This window comes from Carcharhinus amblyrhynchos, chromosome 9 (genome assembly GCF_965287045.1).
Source record: "Carcharhinus amblyrhynchos chromosome 9, sCarAmb.v2.hapA, whole genome shotgun sequence".
Lineage (NCBI taxonomy): Eukaryota > Metazoa > Chordata > Chondrichthyes > Carcharhiniformes > Carcharhinidae > Carcharhinus > Carcharhinus amblyrhynchos.
In genome coordinates, this window is record NC_137332.1 from 26,725,072 (window position 1) to 26,740,994 (window position 15,923).

General features: G+C 42.4%; 1 protein-coding gene across 1 annotated transcript; it reads left to right on the top strand.

Moving 5' to 3' along the window:
* The first annotated feature begins 8,781 nt into the window (after positions 1–8,781).
* On the top strand, positions 8,782–15,582 carry LOC145347664 (transmembrane protein 205). Its single transcript, XM_080195343.1, has 4 exons — positions 8,782–8,881; positions 10,941–11,085; positions 12,553–12,716; positions 14,497–15,582. The coding sequence occupies exons 2-4, from the start codon at positions 10,965–10,967 to the stop codon at positions 14,797–14,799; spliced, it is 588 nt and encodes a 195-aa protein (XP_080051469.1). The 5' UTR covers positions 8,782–8,881; positions 10,941–10,964; the 3' UTR covers positions 14,800–15,582.
* Positions 15,583–15,923: the final 341 nt, after the last annotated feature.

The window sequence follows — 15,923 nt, forward strand, 5'->3', positions numbered from 1 at the left end:
TCATGCGCACGAGACTACGCCAGAGGCCAGCCAGGCGCATGCGTGAAACGGTGTGGATGGAGCCATTAAACTAGTGCTTCTTACCGAGAGGTTTTTAGTGTGACCATGGCTGTCCCATCCTTTTTTCCCCTCAAATTCACGCTCAATCCCTGTGAGAAACACAGCTCACAGTTAAACAATTTAGTCAAGTCAAGTTCTGAAGGAGCAAGATTTTATTTGTCGTTCTTGCAAGACCGGGTGTCTAGTCAAAATAGGCACACCTTACATAGATTTGCAGCACATTTTATACTGTTTTTCAAACATTGTGATGGCTTGTATTGTGTTATTTCCCCCTTATTTGGCTGTTAACCTTGTTAACTTTAAACACTGTAAATGGCTTGTATTGTGTCATTCCTTCAATTAACACTCTCTCAACTCCCATTTTGCGCTTAATCTCATCACTGCGGTTATCTGTTTCGTGTAACCTAGTTAACTGTCTGTCATGTGCCTCCCCCTTTCTGTATGCTGCTGAACTCGTCCATCACTGCTGATTGTACTGTTAGCTCTTGCAGCCTTAAAAATTACACTACTTCTCACAATCCCCCCTTTTCTTTTTACTGTCTGTAATTTTTCACTAGCATCCCTTTTTCCAGGTTTAGTCCAGATATGCGCGAGTAGGTTGTTCCAGTTTGGCTAACATACTATTCACTTGCTCGTCCCAATCTTATATAATTTATCCAATCTACGTTCTTATTTATTGTTACCCACCAAAACAAGGATTCAAACCCAGCTGTAATCTGATTTCGAGCTTTAAATTCATCTGGAACTCCCCGAGGCACTCCTATGGGATCTAGATATATCTTTTCATCAAAAGAAATTCCTATCACTGATCTCTTGTTTTTCCTGATCCTTTTGATTTTTCAAATGCCAGGGTAAATGGTATAGCCAATTGGACAATTGCACATGTACCTTTCCACTGAGGGGGTAGAGTTGGCCTCAGTACCCTTCCTCCACAATACCACCATATATCTGCTCTGGGGATTTTCAATGATGAATAGTTCCCTCCCATTCCATTCTCTGTAATGCTCCTGACCTCTGAGCATGATTCTAACTCCCCCATATTATGAGTTAACTCTGCCCTTTGTCGGTTCACACATGAAGTGTGATTCACAACGGCAGTGAGAAACTGAGGGGGAGTTTTTAAGTTCTTTGCTTCCACAGGAGGGAACATCAGGGATAGGGATGTGCAGTTCGGGTTGCCCCATGCTTCCTTTTCTTGATACAGGGCTAACATGCACTCCATACCTCTTCTGTCGCGTTTCCATCCCAGAGGGAAGGGTACTATTTGGGCCACTGGCTTCCCAGACGCACAGGCATAGCAATTGCTTTTATTTAAGCTTTTTACAGTGTATTTGACCCATTCTACCCAGGCATTAGTCTCCTCATACCCAGTCTCTATTTCAAGGATTTGTTTTAGGTTGTTTACTTCGACCACTCTTACTGCCCTTGGGTCGTTTTGGGGAACCTTATCATTCTAGTCAGGTGTTTTCAAATTTTTATCTACATAGATTCGGAAACAACATTTCAATTTGCTATCTTTTCCTCCCTCCTTTACCGTAATTCCAAATACTGCCTGGTGCAATTGTTGGTCCCTGGTCCAGTTACCTGTAAAGAAGGGCCCACCAGCTATGGAGTACCGGGAGAGGTTCTTAGGATCTAAGACTGGACCGCTTATTTTTTTTTCAGCCCATTTGGTCCCTATAAGATTGTATTCCTTATCTAGGCATTCTGATCTTGGCTGCATATGTTTCTGATGAAGGGATATTATGGAAGGGAGTTTACCCCAAGGATACTTTCCGTCGGCATAAAATTGTAAGGATTCTACCGAATATTTTTGCTGGCTCACCAGATCCCCACATATTACCAAAGAACACAGGTCTGTCTCTACTACCTGTGTTGTAGTGAGATCCAGAACTGTAACTGAGCTCATAGTGTTTCCCTTGTCCTCTTCTAACTTATCTGAATTATATCCCATACTTGTAAGTACTCTCTTGGACAAGAGGAAGGAAAGCATTATCCAGGTTACCCCTTCCATTCTATCCCTTTCTCGTTACCTTTTAGGAAAAAACTTAATTCAAAACAGTTCCTTTCCCGCGCTCACGCCGCAACTAAAAATTGATTATTTAGAGTCTTTTAAATTTCAGCTTCAAAGGTTCTTCAGTCAGTTTGACCATCCACGTGTTGGAATTATCTGGAGGTTTTACCAGTCCCTTGATTATAGTATGATGTGTCCACCCCTTTTCAGCAGTCCTGATTACTGTCTCAGTTGTTAGGAGTGCTTGATATGGTTCCTCCCATTCCGGTTGCAGCTTAGTTTCTTTCCATGACTTTACCAGGACCCAATCTCCTGGTTGAATTGTATGTACCGTGAAGTCGAAGGCTGGAGTCTGCGACAATAATCCTTGTTTCCTAAGGGAAGATATCGAGGAGGACAGGCCCAGTATATATTTCTTTACAAATTGATCATTCATTTCAGGAACCGGTAACTCCCCGACTGCCCCCATATAAGGTAGTCCAAATAGCATTTCATAGGGGGATAAACCCAAATCCTTTCGAGGAGCTGTACAAATACGCAAAAGTGCTTTTGGTAAGCACTTAGTCCAAGGGAGTTTCGTTTCTATTATCAGCTTAGATCCTCTGTCCACTTTAAAACATTAGGTTCTTCTTCTAACAGTTTCAAATATAGTTGTTTAGTTTTCTGTGCGTACCCTTTGATCCACAATCTACAGTATCCTACTAATCCCAAGAACCTCCTAAGTTCCTTTTTAGTCCATAGTATATTTAGATCTAGGATTCCTTGTATTCTTTCTGGATCTATTCTTCTCCTTCCCTCACTGATTAGGTGTCCAAGGTATTTAACTTCCTTCTCTACGTACTGCAGCTTTTTCTTTGACACCCTGAATCCCTGTTGTCCCAGATAATTCAATAAGCTATTTGTGGCTTCTATTACCTTTTCCTTTCCTCCTCCTGTTACTAGTAGGTCATCTACATATTGTAGTAACGTGATTTCATCAGGCTTTTTAAATCTTTCTAACACCTGCTCTAAGACTTGACCGAAAAGATTTGGGGACTCTGTGAACCCCTGTGGGAGCACTGTCCACCTGAACTGCTGTTTCCGTCCTGTGATAGGATTTTCCCGCTCAAAAGCAAATAAGTCTCGACTTTCTTCCACCAGTGGGCATGTCCAAAATGCATCTTTTAGGTCCACTACACTGAACCATCCGTGATCAGGAGGAATCTTGCTTAATAAAATATAAGGCTTAGGGACAACGGGGTGTCGCATCGTCACTATCTGGTTCAGGGCCCTTAGGTCCTGTACCAGGCGGTACGTTCCCTCAGGCTTCTTTACAGGCAATATAGGGGTATTATAAGGGGACATGCAGGGTTCTAACAGTCCATCTCTAACCAATCCTTCAATTACTGGCTGTAATCCTTTTTTTCCTTGCAAAGGTATAGGGTATTGCTTAACACACACCGTCTCTCCTTTTTTTAAATTTATTTGCAGAGGAGGAGCGTCTAATCCCCCTCGGTTTCCTTCCCCTGCCCAGACTATCGGGTCTATTTGCTGTTCCTGTCCGTCTGTTAATACTGCCATGATTACTGTTAATTGGTTCTTTTCTACTCCAATTGCCAAACCCAATTTAATTATTAAGTCTCTGCCTAATAAATTACTGCCAACTTCTGGTATGTATAAGAGTTGACCCTCTATCCGCTCAGTCTGGTATTTAAGCATAATCGGTTCAAACATGGGGACTGTAAAACCTTCCCCTTTTACCCCGATACCATTAATTTCTTATCGATTAACTTTATTCCTCTCGGTATAAAATTCAGAGAGGATCTAGTGGCCCCCGTATCCACCAGAAACACCGCATCTTCTTGTTGGGGACCCACCTGCAGATTTATCAAGGATTCATAAGAACATAAGAAATAGGAGCAGGAGTAGGCCATCCAGCCCTTCGAGCCTGCCCCGCCATTCAATAAGATCATGGCTGATCTGTTGTGGCTCAGTTCCACTTTCCCGCCCTCTCCCCATAACCCTTAATCCCCTCTCTTATCAAGAACCCATCAACCCGCTTCTTAAAAATATTTAGCGAGGCAGCCTCCACCACTTCAACGGGCAGAGAATTCCAGAGATTCACCACCCTTTGAGTGAAGAAGTTCCTCCTCAACTCCGTTCTAAACCGCCTCCCCTTTATCTTGAGGCTGTGCCCCCTAGTCCTACTGTCTTTTTTGAGCGGGAAGAGTCTCTCCACCTCTATCCTATCCATCCCATTCATCATCTTATACGTCTCAATGAGATCTCCCCTCATTCTTCTAAACTCTAACGAGTACAAGCCTAGTTTATTCAGCCTCTCCTCATAGCTCAATCCCCTCAACTCCGGTATCAGCCTAGTAAACCTCCTCTGCACTCCCTCCAGGGCCAAAATATCCTTGCGCAGGTGCGGCGCCCAAAACTGCACACAGTACTCCAGCTGCGGCCTCACCAATGCCCTATACAGCTGCAGCAAGACCTCCCTACTTTTATATTCAATCCCCCTCGCTATGAAGGCCAGCATCCCATTTGCCTTCCTGACCACCTGCTGCACCTGCAAGCTGGGTTTTTGCGACTCATGCACAAGGACCCCGAGGTCCCTCTGCACCGTCGCCTGCTGCAGTTTTTCGCCACGTAAGTAATAGTCCTTCCTACCATTCTTCCTACCAAAGTGGACCACCTCACACTTGCCAACATTAAATTCCATTTGCCATTTCCTGGCCCATTCGCCCAGCCTATCTAGATCCTTCTGCAGACTCTCCACACCCTCCGCACAATTTGCCTTTCCCCCAATCTTGGTGTCATCAGCAAATTTCGACACCCTGCACTCGGTTCCCTCCTCCAGATCATCTATATAAATGGTAAATAGCTGAGGCCCCAGCACCGACCCCTGGGGCACCCCACTAGTCACGAACCCCTGACCTCCCTAGTCTTCATCCATACTCATGAGAGGGACTACCCTCTCTTTTTGTAATTCAGGGCACTGTCTTCTAAAATGTCCAACCATTCCACAGTGATAACACCCCTTTTGTTGTGTTCTTTATGTTACCCCACCTTTTAGTGCCCCACCTTTTCTACTTCCTCGTTCCTTCCTTTCAACATACTGATACCCTCGTGTCTTTCCCTCAGTTATTGGTTCCAACCTCTTCCTCACAATCTCATCTACGGCCGCTACCATTATCTTTGCCTTCTGTTTCTCTGTCTCATCTCAGTCAGCTCCTCTTTTTTTTCCTTTTCTATAAAGATTGGATTCAATCCACGGGGCATTAGGGAAATAAGGGCCTGCATCCTAATTGGTTGTGGGTTTAGGGTTGCTTCTTTTGCTATTTCATTGGCTAGCCTGTCCACGGGCATCTCCTTGATCCTTTGGAATATTAAATGTCCCAAATATAACACCTGTGCTTATCGTCTACTATAAAGAAAAACTTATCCTGTGAGTTCAAGTTCAAAGCTATATCTAATACTATAAATACTTCCTGGGACAATGATAATACCAAAATTTGGCCTTTGAACTCCAGGGCTGGAGTTTTCCCAGTGACACTAGGATCTGATGTCTTTCCCTGGTGTGAAGTATTTAAATTGGTCAATGGGTTATTCACTGTTCCTCTCCTCGTTACCGGAGCAAGGTTAAAGACCTTCTCCTCAGTATTAAAGTCACCTCCAGGCGCTGTGAGTTTCATGGTCATACTGCCGGGGTAGGGAGGTGATGTCCCTCTGCAGTAGTCTTCTAACACTTGGTTTTGTTTCTCCAGTTCCCTTACTCTGAATTCTAATTCCTTAATCTTTTTTATCCCCACTCCACTTCTTAGTGGAAGTGACTACTTGTTCAATTAGTCCAGCTAACTGATGTATTAACAATACTGCTATTTTCTTTGTTTGGTTTCTCTTTTCTAACTCTCTAATCTGTGATTCTGACGTTTTAATTTTCTCCTTGTCGTCAGCCCAATATTTTTTTACCCAAGACTGAGATGTGTTCAATTAATCTGGTTTAAACCTGTTCAATTAATTCAAACTAAGAGAATTCCAATTTTCTTAGTTCTGTCCTTTTTTTTCAATCATTTCCATTGTTGATCTAGTGGGTGAAATGGATCCCACCCCTAGGTCGCTCTTATCACAGTCCGGTGATACCTATCAGGGGTGATCAGTCCCCTCCGTACCACCGCTTACACTCGTGAGCTTACACCTTTAAGCTCACACTATTAAGCCGGCTTTCTTTCTTACTCACGTCTGAACATCACATCCCAGGCATCCTTCTCTAGCCTTTACACCCACTTCAAACTCCTGAGCTTTGCGTAGGGGGCTACCCCTCTTAACAACTGGTCTAGGGCTAGGTGTAAAGACAGATGCCTCCTTGTCTGTACGTGCTCAGCTCAGACCTCTCACACACACTCACACTTTTTCATCACAGATGAGCACCTACTGTACTTTGATTCACTCCCTTAAATTTGGTAATCTGTTCCGGAGCTCCAGTTGTGGCCATTCAACCGGACCCGTAAACAGATCCCAGGTTTCAGCACCAATCCTTGTAGGTAAAGATACCTCTGAGACTAATTGTGAGTCAAAGTACAGCAGTTTAATTAACTAAAGCCTGATTCAGAAAATCCAAAATAAGATTTATTTTTATCACCATTAAATATCCTCACTAAATCAAGACCCTTGCACCTTCTTACAATTCTGGTACAATAAAACAAAACATCACTTGGAGCACAGATGCACGAAGAAATACTGAAAGCATTCTAATGTGCAATCTATATGTTTAATTATTTCTACAGCTCTGCCTTTGTAACCAACACAGGCAAGTACAAAATCAAATCTACTATGTGCCTAAATGGTTATCTCTCGTCACAACTTTAAGATGCAATATAATGCCACCTTTCCCACTTGGCAGAATTCAAATCTCTGTCCGATCCCTACATAATTTAGTAAACTTAAAAACTTAAAACAATTCACTTTGATTGGCTATATCTATTACATCACATGAGGGTCTCAATTACACAGTTACACCCTCTCTCTCTCTCTGTACCATACAGAGTCAGCCTGCTTGTCTCTTTTTAACCCTTTACTGATGGGAGCTCACTGGCCTCTAATAAATTTGACCATGTTTGATTCGGGTGCCTCATGTCGTGACAAATCCCTTTCTCTCTCAAACAGTCATATAGTCATGCACAATTCCAAATACATAACCACTATTAGCGTTCTCCCCGCACCTCAGTAAAAGCCCATGTCAGGGTTCCCAGTTCCACTGACATACTTCTCTCTACCTCTTTCTGCTCAGACCAATTGTAGGTCCATCCCATTCATGCTGATCCATCTATATACTTCGTGACCCATCCACAAACTCCAGTGCCTCTAGGGGCACCTCGCTTATTCGACTTTCCTCTGCTCCCTCATCACATAACCTCCCCCGCAGCCCCTAAATTAACATTATCCAGCAACTTGCATGATCAATTCCTTCCTGGGACGCCGGCTGCTTCTGTCTCACATATTTATTAAGAATCTGACAAACCCAATCCTCAACCGAACCGTACTTTGGCCAGAAGACGGACGGACTCCTGATTGGTTCCTTCACCCAAACAAAACACAATATTTCATCATTGTCATCTTGTTTTTATCCCTAGTACAAGTGCCCAAACCTTCCAACATCCTTCCCAACGGACTTTCTGGAGGGATGTTCCCTGGGGCCCCACCCTTCTTCCAACATCCGTCCCAAAGGACTTTCTGGAGGGATGTTCCCTGGGGCCCCACCCTTTCTCCGCGGATTCCCAGCACCTTTCCCGGGGGACTTTGTCCTACTACCCCCACTTCCCATGGTTTACCTACCACGACCCGGTCGCCAAGGCAATACTTAAAAGTCACTTTTCTTACCTTGGTCCGCAGCGTTGCCCGACCACACGACGGTGCCTATCGTTTCCCACTTACTCGTTCAGAACAACTTTCCTAGGATTCTCAACAGTCAGTGGCAGAGAAGTCCACCGATGAACACCTGGGACCATTCAATTTGGAACGGGACGCGTCTTCCCAGTTGTCACCGGCAACCTCCCTACCAGGGATGTTAGGATCCCGGACGAGCCCCCAATTGTGAGAAACACAGCTCACTGTTAAACAATTTAGTCAAGTCAAGTTCTGAAGGAGCAAGATTTTATTTGTCGTTCTTGCAAGACCGGGTGTCTAGTCAAAATAGGCACACCTTACATAGATTTGCAGCACATTTTATACTGTTTTTCAAACATTGTGATGGCTTGTATTGTGTTATTCCCCCTTATTTGGCTGTTAACCTTGTTAACTTTAAACACTGTAAATGGCTTGTATTGTGTCATTCCTTCAATTAACACTCTCTCAACTCCCATTTTGCGCTTAATCTCATCACTGCGGTTATCTGTTTCGTGTAACCTAGTTAACTGTCTGTCATGTGCCTCCCCCTTTCTGTACGCTGCTGAACTCGTCCATCACTGCTGATTGTACTGTTAGCTCTTGCAGCCTTAAAAATTACACTACTTCTCACAATCCCCATTCCCCATTCCCCATTCCCGCCCGCAAACATCCAGGTTCCTGCTTTAATGTTCCTTTTGCCCCTCCCCCCCACCAAATTTGCCTGCGTCGAAAAACTACACAACGGCTCCGGGCTTGGCGTCGGGGCGCATGTGCGGCCCGGCAGGGGGTGTGGTCATGTTTCATTTGATTGACATTCCACCGGAACCACTCGAGGGGTGGGAGAAGAAGGCTGATGTCCAAGTTGGTGTGAGAGTGCAGCGCTGGAGCAAGGCAGGCTGAGTCTTGCTGGACAGCCCAGCCCAGGACATCAACCCCAGGGTAAGCACTCTGCATTTCACCCCACTCATTTCAGCCTAGTGGAGATCAAGAATAAATGTAAAGTTATTCCACTCCTAATGTAGTGTAAAAAGTTTGGGGGAAAATGCAACAAGAGTCATACGGATTCAAAGTTGAACTTTTTGTCTTAACTGAAGAGTAATCTCTGTCTTTTTTTGGCATTACAGCTGTCTCTCTGCGACTCTAGAGTAACTTCTGAATGTTTTGTTTATAAAGGAGTTTTGAAAAAATCTGTTTCAGGGGAAAATGTGTTCTTCAGCAAAGGAATCGTAGTTCTGTGACACCTCCCACAGCTTACTGACGCCTACAACAGCCTCAGAAAATGGATTATCCTCACACAGCTCCCGTTGGCCATCGTATTTTTACCTCCCCTCACGCCATACACACGTATACAAACATCCCACCCACCCAGAGGTCATTTTTCCAGATCCATTTTAATGCCGATGGTCCTCCAGAATTTAGAATTGTTGCCCAAAAAGCTAGCTGAGCAACTCCCGTCTGTCTGTTGGTGAAAGTTGAAAGTGCTGGAAATGCACGATCGTGCAGAGTCTGCAAACAAACAGAGGTTATAGCCGTTTGGTCAGATTTCAGAACTGGAAGATAAGCAATGTGGAACAAAAGAAGGCGGGGAAATGGGGGGGGGGGAATAGAGAAATAGTAAAACGCAAGAAGAGGAAATGCTAATTGCTGTCACAAAGAAGCAATTAATGCGTGTAATAAACAACAAGCTGTCTAGTCCCCCCCACCCCCAAAAAAACTGAAAATGCTGGAAAACACTCAGCACTATCAGACAGTATCAGTGGAAAGAGAAATATAGTTAACGTTTCAGATCCATGGCCTTTCATCAGAACTTTGTGATGAGCGAGTGAAACGTAGTACTGTATAGGGAGTTTCTGCTGCGGAGCTCAGTACATAATTAAAAACTGAAAATGCTGGATAAACTCAGCGGATCTGGCAGCATCCGACTTGATTTATTGTCACGTATTGGGAGACAGTGAAAAGTACTGTTTCTTGCGCGCTATACAAAGCATACCGTTCACAGAGTGCATAGATAGGGGAGAAGGAAAGGAGAGGATGCAGAATTTAGTGTTAGTCGTAGCTAGGATGTGAACGTTTCAGATCTAATGAAGCAGTTTGGAAATGTACAGTGCTATGTAGTTGGAAAGGGAGGAGGCGGGGCTTTTACATAATTAAATAAGGTGCACTACTCAGAGCTAACAAAGCATGGATGAGAGCTTCAGTAATCCTGGTGGTAAAGTGGGGACAGAGGCACTGGGTGTTATGGAGATGAAATCAGATAATCTCCTTTGATCAGGGAGAATAAGAACCCCAGAGTTTTTAAGATAGAGTTGGGGCTAGGATGCTGCATTTCTGGCAGGATCAATCAATTTTGATAAATCTGAATAATGTTGCCAAGTGTTAGTGTATAGACTAGGATGAGGTACTAGAGTGGAAGTGGCTATATGAAGCAAAAGGAAAAGCTATTGCAGAAGATCTGATGGCGAAACTGGGTCAGGCAGGATCATGTTTATATTGAATTACACGGAATATTTAGCACATTCAGTGGGCCATTCAGCCCACTGAGAGCATACTGGTATTTATACTTCATTCCAACCTCCTCCCATCCTTTGTCATCTAACTCTTACACCTACTCCCTCCCTCTCCTTCATAGGCTTACCAGCTTCTAAAATATTTGCCTCAATGACTCCATGGTAGTGAGTTCCACATTTTCACCACTCTAGGTGACGATATCTCTTCTGAATTTGCTATTTCATTTCTTGATGATGATTTAATATTGAGGGCCTCTTGTTTTAAATTTCTCCACAAGTGAAAATACTTTCTCTTTGTCTGCTCTTTATCAACACCTTTCATAATTTTAAAGACCTCTGTTAGTTTCTTCAGAATTTATTCTAGAAGGCACACGTCTTTTGCAAATATATATTTTGCCTTTTGTCGATCCAAATTGTGTCAAAGATAACCATTTTGGTTTTAACTTTCTTTTGGCACTTACCTTCCATGTCTTCTCTGTAATTTGGTGCAGGGTTTCTTTGTCCTTGGTTGTGTGATGCCATCTGCACCAATTGCCATGGCTACTGAAGGAGAACCTACAACGTTTGCCAAACTTCTCCACCTCATGTTCCTGTCTACCTTCTGGGGAATGCAGATATGGGTGACATTTATATCAGGTAAATTCCTTTAAGTATTATCCTTTGTAGTACATTTCAGACTAAAAAAAACTATTAACAGGTCCAAACATGTCGTAATGAATGTACACACATGCACCAGAACATTGGAGGTTGTCCAACACTAGGACACTTCCTATTTGGTTCTAGTGTGTCCTTCCCTGCATCTCAGAATCCTCTTGTTAACCATTAGTGTGTGTCTTCTGCTCCAGAATCAGCACCCCTTCCCCTCCGTCGCACCTCTCTACCACCAGTTTATAACACTAGTATGATTTTCATTTTGTGATTGTGTGCTGCCCTTTTAAGACCTGCTCCCTTACCAGCTTTTTCTGTCCTCAGTAGTGTACTGCAGGCCAAACAGTCTGTATTTTTTTCTCTGTGTTTGTAGCCATTTTAAAATCAACAAGTAATACCCATTTGAAATATCCTAGAGCTCCCTGCATTGCAGGTATGACTGAACATTGGACCAGTTAACCCATTATTTTCCATTGTTCTAAACTTGAGGGGATTTTGAGCATGCTTGATCACGGATCATGTGTTGAACTGAGGAATGAAGGGCGACAGAAAAACTTACCAGAGTTTATCTTGAATTGTATTTTGAAGTTCTGCAGAACGATTACTTTGTAGTGATTATTTGTTGCACATATTGTCCCTTTTCCTCTCCAAATGTTTATCTGCTATTGAATTTCTATTTGCTGACTTGTACATATTGTGTGAAAACTACTGTGCTTTAGACTTCAGTCTGATGTTTGTCTTGATGTAGGCACTTACATTCATAAGCACCCTCACACCCCATTTAATATTAACATCAGAGAATTTATAGTGCTGCACCAAATATATATTTTGTAATTACGTTATTGCTTTACTTTGATTTATTATAGTCACATATTTTGATAGCATTGTTTCTTGCGCACTATACAAAGCAACTGTTTGTAGAGAGGGAAAGGACAGGGTGCAAATGTAGAGTTACAGTCTTAGCTGGACTGTAGAGAAAGATCAAATTAATCGAGACAGGTCCATTCAAAAGTCTGACAGCAGCAGGGAGGAAGCTGTTCTCAAGTCGGTTAGTACGTGTCCTCAGACTTCTGTATCTTTTCCCGACGGAAGAAGGTGGAAGAGAGAATGTCTGGGGGGTGGGGGTAGGGGTGTGGGGGGTCCTTAATCATACTGGCTGCTTTCCCAAGGCACCTGGCTGTCGCAAAGCTGCCTGAATTGTCTTTCATTATTGCTGTTTTCAGCATTGCAAATATACTTGGGGTGAGGCAAGGGATTTTATGCAGAACCGTATATTGTGTAAATACAATAGTCAACAAGGTAACCAATGTTGATAGCTTAAGACTGATTTTATATATATATTTTCTCCCTCATTTGAAGTTTCCTTTTTGCTGTGAAGCTATGGTTTACGTTGCATTGCTTTCATCAACAGTCATTTATTCAGAAGTCATTAGTGTCACTCTGTTTGTTCGATAGGTCTGATCATGGGCAATAACCTCACAAGACACACATTTGGCTTCATTCAGAGCAGGCTCTTCCCATATTACTTTCACCTTGGATCGGCCTGTGCATTCTTTAACTTAACCATCTTTGCAATGTATCATCCCAGTGAGCTGTTAAATGAAGAAGAGACATTTCAGGTATCATACACAGAGTTTATTATCACATAACAGAGAGTTTGGAATGGATGTGAGCATGTTGGATTTAATGGTCATCATATTGAATGGGATGTAGCCCTTTCATTCAAAGCTGTTATTTCCTTTTTTCCAGGTCTGTCTGGATTGTGCACAAACTCTCATCAATTTATTCAAAGGCCCTGCTGCTTTGAACAGCAATGCAGCTTATAATTTTATCCTTTCTTCTGCTGCCTTTGGGCGGCATGGTAGCACAGTGGTTAGCACTGCTGCTTCACAGCTCCAGCGACCTGGATTCAATTCCTGGATAGGATCACTGTCTGTATGGAGATGGCACATTCTGCTTGTGTCTGCATGGGTTTCCTCTGGGTGCTCCCGTTTCCTCCCATAGTCCAAAGATATGTGGGTTAGTTTGATTGGCCATGCTAAAATTGCCCCTTAGTGTCCTGAGATGCGTAGGTTAGAGGGATTGGCAGGTAAAATATGTAAGGATATGGGGGTAGGGCCTGGGTGGGATTGTGGTCTGTGCAGACTCGATGGGCCGAACGGCCTCTTTCTGCACTGTAGGGTTTCTATGACTTCTATGATTCTTGTGAGGCCCCTCATGCAGCAATTTGACTGAGATAAACTCTCTAATGGGCCTCTATCTAAACCCACTATGGTGCAAGTGCCGTACATTGATGCTATCTGGTACCTTGTCATCACACAAAGAAAGTCAGGAGTCATTGAGAACTGCTAGAGCCTCAAGGGGATGTCCAGTATTGTTCAAATATACTGCCAGAATCTTAGGAATATCCACTGAATTGTTTTTCTAGGTATACTGTGGAAGGTATTCAAAGCACTGTGTTATGTTTTACTGTTGTAGTTCCTTGGGAGGACCAGGAGAGAGAGAGAGAATCTCAAGTATATATTTACAAAGAAAAGTACAGCACCAGAACAAGCCCTTCGGCCTTCCAAGCCTATGCCAATCATGATGCCCTAACTAAACTACAAAAAAACCTTTGCCCTTACTCAGTCTGTATTTCTCTTCCCTCCCTATTTGTGTATCCATCCAGATGCCTCTTAAATGTTGCTAATGTGCCAGCTTTCACCACCACCTCTGGCAGTGCGTTTCAGGCATCCATCATCGTGAAAAATTTCCCTTGCACTTCTCCCTTAAACTTTCTCCCTCTTACCTTGAACATGTGCCCCCTTGTAATTGACACTTGCACCCTGGGAAAAAGCCTCTGATTATCCAACGTGTCAAAATTTTGTAGACCTCTATCAGGTCTCCCCTCAGCCTCCGTCTTTCGAGTGAAAACAATCCTAGTTTATTCAACCTCTCCTCACAGTCAACACCCTCGAGACCAGGCAACATCCTGGTGAACCTTACCTGCCTGATTTTCAAAAATGAGTTAAGGGTTTGGTCATTATGCAGAATGCACTAACCAGAGTTGAAGAATATGATGTTAGATTGAAGTCTGGTTCTTTATATTAATGATTGCAACTATGCATTTAAACCCACAAGTACACTCAGTAGCATTCTCTGCCAACCTACATAGGCATTAAAATATCGGAACAGTGATAGTTTATTAAATATGCTGTTTGTATTGATGCCTTGTTTTGTTACTGGGGCTTTAAGTGAGACTTGTTTTCATAGTCTTATCCTAACACCTGATGATTAGTGAAAATTTGCCTTTAACTTTATTTTTTAATTGGTAGTTTAGAAGAAATATTGCCTTATTGTGTGAGATGTAGTCAGCAATGATGGTTCAAAATGGTTACATCCAATTTATTTTTCTTTTAGATTATCATTCTCTTCATCTGTGTGACTGTCGCAGGGCTCAACGCCCAATGGTTTGGTAAGATAACTTCTGAAATCATGGCTGATATGCACCTAATTGAACAGAGCTGTGGGCTGGGGAAGAATATTGGATTGTCAACCAACAGAGAGGCTTATAACCAGCTAAAGGAGAGTAACCCAAAGTACAAGAGGTTTTCACAACAACTAACTCTCTATCACAGCACCTCCTCTTTGTGTAACTTGTGTTGCATTATCTGCAATGGAATAAGTTTGTACTTCATGGCAGCCAAGTTATCCACATTATAAAGGTGCTGTGATCAAGATATTTAAAGATTCAATGTCCAATGGTGGAGTCTATTTACAAGTCACAGGAACTTGAAATGTAAACCACTTTGCTGTGTTGATTGTGATGGTGGATAATAATCCAGCATGATCTGTCCAATAATTACATATTTTGTAAACGGCTAGTGTCACCACTTGAAAAATTTTAAACAGAAAAAAATCAGGGACAAACAGAATTTAAAAATCGAAGATGACAGTGCTACTGGAGTTAAATCAACTGAGGTTGATCTGGGCCAGCAGATTTCTGTCCAGCTTGTAGCCACAGTTGGTCTCCCAGGCAATGAAGAATGTATGTCAGTGGGCTACTATGTGTTTTCACACCACACCCCCAAATTGATGGAATTTCCCAGGTTTGGGAGTGCAAAAAAGAATTGTGCATATCATAACCTTGTAAATGAATTGTATATGCTGATGATCGATGAGAATCTGTTGTTGGCTGTACTCATAATTACCCCGAATTGATTTAATACAATTCGAAAAATATATACATACCTTTCCAAGAAACATTGGACTGGGAAACTATTTTCGTCTATCTGGCGAGCCTAAAACTCAAAAATGCTATATACTATATCAACCATTTCATAGTTCTTATTTGTTGACATGACATACTTCTCTAAGCTGTCTGCCTCTCATATTCACTATCCTTTAGATAATCAACTTCTTTAGATTCTCTCTCATTCTATGTAATTGTAAAATGTAGATCAAATGTATTGTATCAACAACAATAAATGTTTTTCTGATGTCAAACTCTGTTGTAAGAATGTAATATAGGCTTTGGAAATATCCATTATCGCACTTCTCTATAATTTGCTTTTCTTTCACTCCTTGCATACAATTTTGATTAAATCCAGCAAGTTCTATAAATATGGGATATTGTTTAGTAGTTATGCATGAACTGTCATGTGGGGCTAAAATTGCCTTGATGCTCAACCATGAATGAAGTTATTCATTTTAAAATAAATTTTCTGCACTGCAACTCAGAGATCCCATTCATCCTGCAGGAGAATGATAGCATCAGAACAGAAAATGCCAGCTGAGTTTGCAAACTATGCTGAAATGAATCACAATAAACATGGTATATTCTAAAC